The sequence below is a fragment of the Phocoena phocoena genome, chromosome 15 (assembly GCF_963924675.1).
Source record: "Phocoena phocoena chromosome 15, mPhoPho1.1, whole genome shotgun sequence".
Lineage (NCBI taxonomy): Eukaryota > Metazoa > Chordata > Mammalia > Artiodactyla > Phocoenidae > Phocoena > Phocoena phocoena.
In genome coordinates, this window is record NC_089233.1 from 23,265,978 (window position 1) to 23,278,395 (window position 12,418).

The 12,418-nt window shown below is 41.1% G+C and overlaps 1 protein-coding gene across 1 annotated transcript in view; it reads left to right on the top strand.

Moving 5' to 3' along the window:
- Positions 1-12,418, top strand: part of TMC7 (transmembrane channel like 7) — a 33,488-nt gene that overhangs the window by 1,593 nt on the left and 19,477 nt on the right. Inside the window, exons 3-5 of the mRNA XM_065893201.1 lie at positions 3,276-3,443; positions 7,014-7,096; positions 10,646-10,791. Coding sequence (XP_065749273.1) covers positions 3,276-3,443; positions 7,014-7,096; positions 10,646-10,791 — 397 coding nt within the window. The remainder of the gene's footprint in view (positions 1-3,275; positions 3,444-7,013; positions 7,097-10,645; positions 10,792-12,418) is intronic.

The following is a 12,418-nucleotide window of genomic DNA, read 5'->3' on the forward strand; positions in this document are numbered from 1 at the left end:
TTTTGATCATCATATGACCATGTGTATTTTGTGCGTTTAACAATGTTATTCCAAGATGGGGCTCGATAAGCCTCATCAGACTGCCAAAGACACCCATAGCCCTGAAAATATTAATAATCCTACTTTCCCGTAATGGTGAGAATTGGGATGAAGTACAGGCACACCTAGGAGATATTGAGGGTTTGGTTCCAGACTACTGCAATAAAGCGAGTCACACGAATTTTTTGGTTTCCCAGTGCGTATAAAAGTTGTGTTTGCACGATACTGTAGTCTATTAAGTGTGCAATAGCATTATGTCTAAAAAATAGTGTACACACCTTAATTAAAAAGTACTTTATTGCTAAAAAATGCTAACCATCCTCTGAGCCTTCGTGAGTTGTAATATTTTTGCTGGTGGAGGGTTTGAAGTATTGCGAGAATTACCAAAATGCGGCACAGAGACAGGAAGTGAGCAAATGCTCTGGAAAAATGGTGCTGATGGACTTGCTTGATGCAGGGTTGCCACAAACCTTCAATGTATGAAAAACAAAATATCTGTAAAGCGCAATAAAGCAAAGCACAATAAAAGGTATGCCTGTCATAACAAAATCCATAGACTGCTTGACTTAAAGAATAGAAATTTATTTTCTTACAGTCCTGGAGACTGGAAGTTTGATATCCGGCCACCTTGTCACTCTGTCCTCAAATGACCTCCTCTTTGTGTGTGCTTAGGGAGAGAGAGCATGCTTTGTTGCTTTTTCTTCTAAGGGCACTAACCCATCATGAGGGCCCCACTCTCCTGACCTTACCTTAACCATGTTACCTCCCCAAGGCCTGTCTCCAGATACCATCACACTGAGGGTTTGAGTTCCAACATATGAATTTGCAGGGGGTGGGGGGAACAATATACAATTCAGTCCACAGCAGGTATACAAAAATTGGAAGTTATGACAAAATGTAAAATCAGAAAAAAAAAATTAAACATTTGGGTGGCATAACTGAGCCAGGGGGAAAATACCTTTTAGAATTACCTGGTTTCTACTGGAAAGCAAAACAATTTATAAGCTTCTCCTCAAAACTGCTGAAATGGAAATTTTGTGATGTTTGTAAAGAACATGGCAGGATATGTGAAAAAATTTATTGCCCCCATTATTACTATTTTAAAACCTATAAAATACCAGTGGTAATCTATTCAATGAACTTTTTTAGTTGTTCTATTGGGAGAATGTAAACTTATTTCCGGGGGGGATTCATTAGAAACTTAGAACTTCAGCCATCCACTTTAGAAGTTTAAGTGAACATCGTCTTTGGAGCAAAAACTAATAAAAGCTAACCTTTATTGAGCCTTCACTGTGAACTGGGCATTGTGTTCAACATTTTACTCGTATGATCTCAGTTGATCCTCACAAGAACCCATTTTCCACATAGGCATTTATCATTTGCATGGTTCAGAGAGATTAAAATACTTGCCCAAGTTCATTGGCTAGAACAAGGCAGACCCAGAATTTGAACCCAGGCAGTCAAGCTTCAGAACCCAAGGTTTTAGCCACCATGCCCAGATTCCTCTCTTGTTAAGTGGTGGCTTTTATGGAGACTTTCATTCATAAAGTGGCTTATGTGTTGGAAGGTAGTTTCTCCCCATGGAACTGGGCCCTTGATTTTCTCTTCGTGACTCCAGTCCTGTGATTTCTTGGCTGACTAGGTACTCATCTGGCAGGAAGTGAAGGATTGATAGTTAAGCTCCTTACCTCTGTCAAGGAGAGAAGAAAAGATTGTGGGTCACACATCTTCAGTCTCAGAATATAAGTTCTATGCCCGCACCAAGAACAAGCAGACATCCTTATTCTTTGAGTGCTTTCTGTCTGTCTTTAGTAATTTAATCATTGTTTGGTGGAAGGTTTGTTTTCTATTTGAAAAATCAATGAATGTAATTCACTGCCTTAACAGAATAAAGGACAAAAATTATATGATTAACCCAACTGATGCAGAAAAAGCATTGGTAAAATTCAGTTCTCATTCTCAGCAAATAAGAAATAGATGGGAACCTTCTTTTTGTTTTTTTTTTTTTTTTGACCACACTGTGTGGCTTGTGGGATCTTAGTTCCCCAACCAGGGATTGAACCCAGGTCACCACAATGTGAAAGAGCTAAGTCCTAACCACTGGACCGCCAGGGAATTCCCAGGAGCTTTCTTAATCTGGGAAAAAATATCTATAAACATTGTATAGCACACATCATACTTAATGGTGAAAGCTTTTCTTCTAAGATTGAGAATGAGGAAAAGACTTCTAATTATCACAGATTCTCTTCAGCATTGTCCTGGAAGTCCTAGCCAATGTACAATGATGGGAAAAAAAGGGTCAATGACCAGAAAGGAAGAAATAAGTTGTCTCTTTTTTTTTGCAGATGACATGATTTATTTGTAGAAAACAAAAAAGACAAACTATTAGAACTGAGGTAAATTTGGCAAGGTTGCTAGATATAAGATCTATATATAAAACCAACTGTATTTCTATATACCAGCAACAAACATTTAAAAAATAAGTTATACAGTAGTATCATTACACCTAGGAATACATCTAAAGAACTATGTGAAATAATTCTGCACAGAAAACTATAAAATATTGTTGAGAGAAATTAAAGAACCTAAATATACCATGTTCATGGATCAGAGACTCAATATCGTAAAGATGTCACTTGTTCTCAAACTCACCTATATATTCCATGTAATCCCAGTCAGAATCTCAGCACATTTTGCACATGCATGCATGTGTGTATGTGTGAAAATGAATATGCTGATTCTAAAATTTATATAGAAATGCAGAGGACCAAGGATGCCTGAGGAAGAAGAAAGCCTAAAGACTTAGAGCACCATATATCAAGTATTATTGTATCTGCAATAATGAGACAGTTCTGGTATTGGTGCAAAGATAGACAAATAGACCCATAGAACAGAAGAGAGAATTCAGAAACAGGTCCATAAATATATAGTCAATTACAAAAGCACTATTGCAATTAACTAGGGAAAGGATAGTCTTTTCAATAAATGGTGCTGAGTCCATTAGATATTCCTATGAGAAAATATTGAGCCCTCTCTCGAACCATCTCACATTATTGATTTAAGAGTGATTGTAGATTTACATGTGAAAGTTTAAACTTAAGAGCATTGAAATTATTCTTCCTCCCTCCCCCACTAAGAGCCTCCAATTTCAGTTCAGCCCTCTGTGGCTGATTGAACCTACAGTGGGTACTGTATCAATACTCCTGGTCAGTGATGTCTGGATTTCTTTTTTCCAGGGAAATTCGGCACTGGAATTCAGTCCTACTTCTCCTTCTTACGGTTTCTGGTATTGCTGAATTTGGTGATATTTCTGATCATCTTTATGCTGGTTTTGCTCCCAGTCTTGCTCACCAGATACAAGATCACCAACAGCAGCTTTGTGCTCATTCCATCCAAAGGCGCGGGTGAGTGTAAGGCCTCCTGGTTTGCCATGAGGAGTGTTCTTTTCATTGTGTACCTAGCTACAATGCTTCTTTCTCTAGCAATCTTTATAATCTAAGTCTTGGGTGACTGTATGAGTCAGGATAGGCTAGGTTATGCTGCAGAAACAAATGACCCCATAACTCAACGCCCAGTAACCACAAACGTTTCTTTCTTGCTCACACTGTATGTCCATCAGTGTTTGGTGGTGGCTTTGTTCCATGTTGTCTTCACTCTGGAGCCCAAGCTGAGGGAGCAGCCTCTGTCTGCACCATTGACAGTCACGATGGCCAAAGGAAAAAGAGCCATGGCAAACACGTGCTGGCTTCTAATGCTTCTGCCTGGAGATGACACACATCCTTTTCGCCACACCTTACTAGCCAGTGCAAGTCACTCACCACTCCTGGGTTCAGCAAGGCGTTTGGGAGAAGCAGTGGGGGGTGGGGAAGTGGACCATTTAGTAAACATAATACAGTCGACTCCAGTGACTTTATTTCAAGCTTTTATTTCAAGGCTTTTATCTCCGATAATGGTGGTGCTCAGGCTGCTGTTTATTAAACATCAGTCATCTGCCAGACACTATGGCAGGTCATGGACCTGTGTTTTCTTACTGAATTCTCAGTGTAAGTCAGGTCTGGGCATCCTGTTTTTTCAAATGGGGATAATTTCTGTCATTCCAGAGATGTTTATTTACCCCCCTCTAGTACCAGGCTCTGTGCTAGGAGCTGGAAGTGGAGACCTCCTGCTTCTATCACATGACTCCTTTCCCCAGAAGAACGCCCCGTCTGCAGTCACTTCTGTGGCTCTAAACATTCCTCCTCATCATATTTGTTTTTGTTTTAATTCTATTACACTTAAAAATCAAATAAGAATAACGTGGAAACGCTGACTTTGAGTGCCTACTGCATGCCCGATGCTGCATTCTCATTTTCTAATATGTCCATGTCACAGATAAATATCTCCTGCTGCTGTGTGAAAACCCTGGGTTCGGTTTCAAGGCCCAGCTCTGTTAGTTGATTAGATTTTGTGAGCCTCATTTTCCTTATCCGTAGAATGAAGGTGATGATTTAACTAGTGAGACAATTGTTTCATTATTCAAATAATGTTGTACTACACTATTTAATACTTAGCTCATTAAAAGATAATAAATACTTATTATTTAAAGTATAAATATGAAAACAATAGTATAAATTCTATATTACTTAATACAGAAAACTTAAGTATAAGTAATGATTAAGCAATACTCATAATTTTTAAATGAATATTAAATAAGATAATAGAGTGCTTTGCCCATGGAACGTGCTCAATAAATGCAGCTTTTTTTTTTTTTTAGTATTATTTCTTTCTAGAAGAACTGAATGCTATTCTGTCTCACTAGACACCACTGCCTGTTCACTTCTCCCTTTGGCCATGAGCAGGGCCTTGGGTGGAGGGAGGCCACGCTCTTGGAGGAAATGAAGCTGGACTCTGAGCGTGGACACCACGCATCTCTTCTTTTTCCTTATTATTTCCTCTGACTGCATCGTCCTCCTGCACATGCTTTTTTTTTTTTGACTTACCTAGTAAACTTTGTCCCTTAAGGTAAGGGTCAGATGTCCCTTTCTTCCTCTTCTCACTTCCCTTCTCCATTCCTTCAACAAGTGTTTATTGAGCACCTGCTGTGTGCTGGGCCCTGAGCCAGGCCCTGGGGCTACAGCAGGGACCGCCACAGGGTACTGCACTATAGCAGAGGATGGACGTTAGGAAGGGACCACACGAAGAGGTATATAAGCTATGAATTTGCCTCTGGGGGAGGGGAAAGGATAAGGTGCTGAGAGGTCAGACACCAGGACACTGGAGGCTGAGGGGTGCCCCAAGCCCTCTGTGAAGGCAGGGATATGTCAGGCGAGCCCAGGAGGACAAGGAGAAGGCAGCTGTTGGAGAGCTCGGGGAAGCTTCTTCATGCAGAGGAACAGCATCTGCAAAGGTTCAAAGCTGGGAATAACTCAGCATATTAGGGAAATGAAAAGCCGGGTGTGGCTGGTGGACACGTTCCTGGAAAGGGCCAGATAGTCAATATTTTAGGCTTGGCAGGCCATATGGTCTCTGTTGCAACTATTCAGTACTGCCGTTGTGGCACAAAAGTGACCACGGAGAAACGTCCCAAATGGGCATAGCTGTGTTCCGATAACACGGTATTAACAAGAAAAGGCAGCTGGCCAGATTTGGCACAAGGGCCATAGTTTGCCGACATCTAGGCTTGAGGACAGTGAGTGAGGAGCAGAGTGGCAGCTGTCTCTTTCCATCTTCCTGACTCTGCTCCAAATAGTGACTGTCTCCCTCCTCTTTGCCTCTAATACTGTGTTCATACAACCATTTGAGCACCTTATATACACCTAACTCCTAACTATCGTTTCTACCACTTGATGGTGAGCTTTTCAAAGGCAGGAACTATTTCTTACTCATCATTTTATCTCCAGCATGTACCTGGTGCATAGTAATTAAGAAGTGTTTGTTGAATGAATGAGTGTACACACACGTTAGAATTATAAAATGGCAGAGCTGGAACTGGCCTTGGAGGAACTGGTTCAACTCTCTTATTTTAACAAAGGGGAAACTAAAGTCCAGAGAAGGGGTGGTACATTGGATTATTTTCCCCAGTTTGTCACTCCCTGTAATTGTAACTTTGCAAAGCTTCCCACTGTGAGCAGAGAATACTTTCTGCCCCCATTGATATTGCTCTTGGCCATGTGACTTCTATTGTGTAGTGGAGTATTAGTTTGAAATGGCTTTATGTGGTTGGCCTGCCTTATGAGAAGAGCCATGAGGAGAGCATCCCTCCCAGGTAACCACTGTCTCTCCAGTCTGGTCCCAGAGTGAAATCATGTAGAGCAGACCTCAGCCCAACTGGGAGCCTGGTGTCCATCCTGGCTTAGCCTGAATCAGCTGAGTGAACACAAACTGTAGATCCATGAAGGAGAAAATAAACGTTTGGAGGTTAAATCATTTGAGACTTTAAGGTTGTTACACAGCAATAGCTGACTGATACAGAGGAAGTGAATTAGTTGTTCAAGCATAATGTAGTGTCACTAAAATTGCTGTTCAAAAATTTTCTTGGTCAATTATATGTAGGTAAACATATGTTTTTTTTTAAGTGAAACTGCTTGTTAATTTACACACATGTAGAGATCTTTTAAAACTGGATGTGCTTAAAATGGAATAATAATTATATCGACCACATCTTCCAAAACATGTGCAAACATGAACCCCAAAACGTAAAATACCAATACAATCAGAAAGCCTGTGCTGTTAGTAGACCCATATATGAAACGTATAGAAAAAACACATATCCCCAGGTATTTAGAGAATAGTGAAAGGGGAAAATGGTACTGTACTTGGTGTACTGGCGTTTAGATTGCAAATAGAGAATCACAGATTCACAAACATATCCATATATAATTGTATATGACATCTAAATGTATATACATATACAAGCATATATACACAAATTATGATAGACAAGTTATAGAGACTGAAGCTATTTCCACTGATGTTCTTGTTTCTGTTTTTTACAGATATTCAATGCACAGTGTATCCAATAAGTAGTTCTGGACTCATTTACTTTTACAGTTATATCATAGACTTGCTTTCTGGCACTGTAAGTATTTAACATAATTCTGGATTTGGACCCTCAATACTGAAATAGGTTAATTTAAAGACCAGGTTCCTGAATGTCTGCAGTGAGAATCAAAAACGAGTGTTGACACAAGTACCAGTGAAAGAAAACAGGATTTGCAGTGACCTTATCGGCAAGGATAATGTTCATCCACCCCTGCTAAGATATACAGGAAATGTATTTTGTCACTTTCAGCCCTTGGCCTTTTCCTGATTCCTGCCACCTTCATATTGACCTGCAACAAGATCTGAGTTCCCCTGTAGAAAGAAGTTTCCGCGAAAATAAACCCAGATAGAATTTATTTAACTTCTCTGACATTGAAAGACCTTAACATATTGTAATCCTAGACCACCTGGATGAAAGCTGTGACTCCTCTTCCCAGCAGTTACACACGCAGGTGTGCGTGGTACACATGTGCATACATGCCCTTACATGTGCACATACACACACCGCACTTGTGCACACACATACGCTGTCCCTGAAATCCCTTAAAAGTCTATTAATCCCAGGTTAACCTGCTGCTCTAAAGTAGAATTAATCTCATCCTTCCTATGGTAGTTCCAAAAGTTTTTAATTCTTCTTTATTCTAAAAAATGTTTTTGTGTGTGTGCTTTCATTTTTTTTATCCCACTTTTTTTTAGCAAATAAGATTGCAGCTATGAAAAGTGGTGTCTCTGCCTTCTAGACTAGGGTTTCTCAACCTTGGACCCAACACTCCTTTGCTGTGGGCCTGTTCTGTGCACTGGAGGGTGTTTACAGCATCCCTGGCCTCCATCCACTAGACGCCAGTAGCAGCCCCACTGCTGTGACAAGCAAACATGTCTCCAGACATGCCAGATGTTTCCTGGGGGACAAAATTATCCCAGGTTGAGAACCCCTCCTTTAGATGTTTTAAAAAATACAAGTATATAAAAATATCTTTCTGAAAGTTACTGGTATTAAAATGCCATGCTGTTGAACATTTCTGAATCGATAAATAGAAAGCATTGAATTTGTCCACTGCATTTGGTTTTGAAAAAGTGGATTTTACATCTCTGATCTCATGTTTTCCTCAGAACAACTGAGAGGAATCGTCAGGTGGGTGTTAAAATGTCCACTATACAAATGAGAAAACTGAAGCTTGCAAACTATGCAAGGAGGAAAGAAAGCCAGTGACTCACCCAAGGTCACATGCTAGTGAGATCAAATCCCAGAACTGCTGTTAGCCCCATTTCTTTAGGTCACATCCCATGAGAGAAGTTCCTTGTTGTAGGTCACCACACACCATGATCTTCTTCGTTATAGGAAAGATTTCACAGGAGACTTAGATGCACTTGATCATAAATGTTCAATAAACTGTGCATGATAAAAAACAGCCCTGCCCCAAAGAATGAATTTTCTACAGTGATAAAAATGTTCTGGATCTGTACTGTGAAATTCGACAGCCGCTAACTCTTAAGCACTTGAAATGTGGCTAATGTGACCAAGAAACTGAATTTTAATTAAATTTTATTGTTGTTAATTTCAATTTATTTGTTTTCAATATGTGTTTTTAAAACCATTCTACATGCATTACAGAATGGCCATCATGTACATTCCCTGTAATATCACTGTTCTCACCCACGCAAGCAAGTAGCAGCCTTACACATATTTTTCATGTGTTTTTAAACACTTCTGTTCATGTTTATAGAATGAACAAAACAGCCACTCGCTGAACAGGGTTTTCTATGTAGCAAGCAAATACCACTTCAGCATATTTCTTACAAGTGTTTTTAAACATTTCTATATGTATTACAAAATGACTGTCACATCCATTCGTGGAAATAGCAGGGTTCTGTTCTCCGTGTGCGTTGCAAGTCTGTAGCAGTCTTACAACTTCTCTCTCACACTGAATTTTAAAAACTTTTCTACACACATTACAGAATCGACATCCCATGCATTGACTAAAATAAAAGTATTCTGAACATATTGAGCAAGTAGCACTTTTACAACCATCTTTTTTCCTGTTTTTAAAAGCTTCACTAATGCATTACAGTATGCGTATCACATTTATTCACTGAAAAACAGTCCTCAACATAGCAAGTAAGTAGCATTCTTACATCTTTTACATGTGTGTTTTTTTTTTAATTGAGATGTGATTGACATATAACACTGTATACATTTGAGGATGTACATGTTGGTTTGATACCTTTATATATTGTAATATGATTACTATAGTAGTTTTAGTTAATAACCTTTATCATGTCACATATAAATTTTAATTATAGGCCCAAGAGGGAGCTGGCCAGAGAGATTAAGCAGTGGCTTGTCTTTGCTGAAAACAATTGAGGCAAGCTCATGATCGTATCAGAGAAATTATTTTCCAGGCCCAGTGGACCTTTGTCCTGTAATGTAACTTTATTATGTAGGAGAGATTGATGACAGTCCTGACACCAACCTGGGGCAATAAAAACGTGTTTTGTACAGTTTTATGGCCTGTGTGCCCCAGCTTCAGGAGGGTTAAAGAAAAGATGGAGTCTTCTGTTTCTACATGTTTGTTTTTCTATTAAAAATTTACTTAAGTACTCAGTATAAGAATACATGGTTATCATAAAAATATAAGACTTATAGAGTAAAAAATAAAATTACCTCTTCCCAGAGACCACCAATCCTTTAACACCATGGTTCATATCTTTCTCAACCTTTCTTGTGCACTTATATGGACTTCTTTTTTTTTTTTCTTTGCGGTACGCGGGCCTCTCACTGCTGTGGCCTCTCCCGTTGCAGAGCACAGGCTCCAGACGCGCAGGCTCAGCGGCCATGGCTCACGGGCCCAGCCGCTCCGCAGCATGTGGGACAGAGGGCACTGCTGCGCCACCAGGGAAGCCCCCCCTGTGTATTTTTAATGCTCAGGCTTTATCTGTGCTTTATTCCCCAAACTCTAGTTGGGCACCCCATATATCTCTGGATTTTTTTTTAATTGGTCTAAATTATTTTTTAAGTTAATTTTTTTAAATTGAAGTATAGTTGATTTACAGTGCTGTGTTAATTACTGCTGTAGGGCAAAGTGATTCAGCTATATATACACACACACACGTATATGCCCTTTTTTAATATTCTTTTCCATTATGGTTTTTCATAGGATATTGAATATAGTTCTCTGTGCTATACAGTAGGACCTTGTTGTTTATCTATTCTATATGTAATAGTTTGCATCTGCTAACCCAGCCTTCCACTCCGTCCCTCTCCCAACCTCCTCCTCCTTGGCAACCACCAGTCTGTTCTCTATGTCCACGACTCTATTTCTGTTTCATAAAAAGGTTCATTTGTGTCATATTTTAGATGTCACATATGTGATATCATGTGGTATTTATCTTTCTCTGTCTGACTTCACTTAGCATGGTAATCTCTAGTTGCATCCATGTTGCTGCAAATCTGGAATTTTTCCAGTCTCTGGGGAATTCAGGGATGAACAGTGACACTGGAATGTGAGTTCCTTGAGGCAGAGACTGGCTTCCTGGTTCCCTGCAGTCAACTCACTAATCTGACCTCCTGCCCTTGGCTTTGTTCCAGGGTTTCTTGGAGGACACCTGCCTCTTTTATGGACATTACACCATTGACGGGGTGAAATTTCAGAACTTCACCTATGATCTGCCTCTGGCTTATGTGTCAAGCACAGTTGCCTACCTGGCCCTGAGCCTTCTTTGGATAGTGAAGAGGTAAAGTTTATCTTATCATTGTGTTCTCTTTGAATTATTCTTGATGGCTGGAGTCTCGTGGAGGTCCGTGGACTCCAAGAGCCATTGCCCAAAGGATGAGCGGAGTGCAGGGCTGAGCTTTGTGGAAAAAGGTTTGTGAGTGTGTTGGAGGCTGTGGACACCTGGAGGATGGAGGCAGCATCTGGGAGCTGGAGTAGCAGCCCAGAGTCTTCAGTCAATCATCAGTGAACACATTTGCCAGTACCATTCTGCCGACCTTATCTTTTTTTTTTTTAAATCTATCAAGCCTAAGCCCTTTGTTTTTTAAAATTTATTATTTATTTATTTATTTATATTTGGCTGTGCTGGGTCTTAGTTGCTGTGCACAGGCTTTCTCTAGTTGCGACGAGTGGGGACTACTCTGTTGCGGTGCGTGGGCTCTAGGTGCGTGGGCTTCAGTAGTTGTGGCACGTGGGCTCAGTAGTTGTGGCTCGTGGACTCTAGAGCACAGGCTCAGTAGTTGTGGCACACGGGCCCAGCTGCTCCGCGTCATGTGGGATCTTCCCGGACCAGGGCTCGAACCCGTGTCCCCTGCATAGGCAAGCGGACTCTCAACCACTGTGCCACCAGGGAAGTCCCACCAACCTTATCTTTGATCCAGTATGTATGCTAACCAGGTCTCTACTGGGTTGCGAGTGGCAGAAACCCAGCTCTGACTAACTGGGCTAAAGGGGAATTGAGTGGCTGAGAGAACCAAGGAAGGGAGGAAACTCCAAATTACAGGAAGGACAAGGATATAGGAATGGATTCAAAACAACCCAAAGCAAGGGCTCCTGCATCTCTGATTCTTCTGGTGGCAGCTTCCTTATGTGTACTCCCAGGGTCACAGGCTCAGAAATCCTTTGAAGAGACTTGCTGGCTCTGCTTCATTCAGGTACCCAATTCTGACCCTTCAGTTGTGGCCAGTGTGTTAGGGTCATATGAGAACGTGGCATTTCACGTGGTAGGCAGGCATTCTAGTGGGAGGTGCCAATTCCCAAGAAAAGTGAGAATTATTAATTACTTTAAATTACTTTAACAAACAACTATCCCCAAAAGTACAGTGGCCCAACACGATAGAAGTTGTATATCTTTCTCCCATGAAGTTCTTAGTGGGCCGCAGGTTAGTGTGGAAGACTCCTTCTCAGTCCTGCTGGGACTCAAGGTGACTGAAGCTCAGCCATCATCAGCAGGCTTTCTAAGCTGTTCCTCTTGAGGGCTGGAAGGGAAAACCACCTTGGAGGAGTATCACGTGGTAAGTGTTTCTGGGCTCAGCCTGAGAGCGATGAACGTCACTCACATTCCATCAGCTATAGCTTAGTTACATGACCACGGCTCACCGAAAGGGAGGCTGGGAAATGTTGTCCTTGGCTGGCAGCCGCTTCCCAGCACTAGCGCTATACTATGAAAGGAGAGCCACCCATTCCTGATGGACGGCTTACTGTCTCCGCCCCAAGGGGAATGCTTGGATGGGCACCTCTCTTACCCACTTCATTGTGCCTGTGAGAGCCGGGCAGTGCTTATAAGCCATGGGGCTGTGAAGCTCCTTATCACAGGTGTAGAAGAGACCAGGGTTTTGGTGTCTGAGTCTGTCCTCTATGGAGACCAG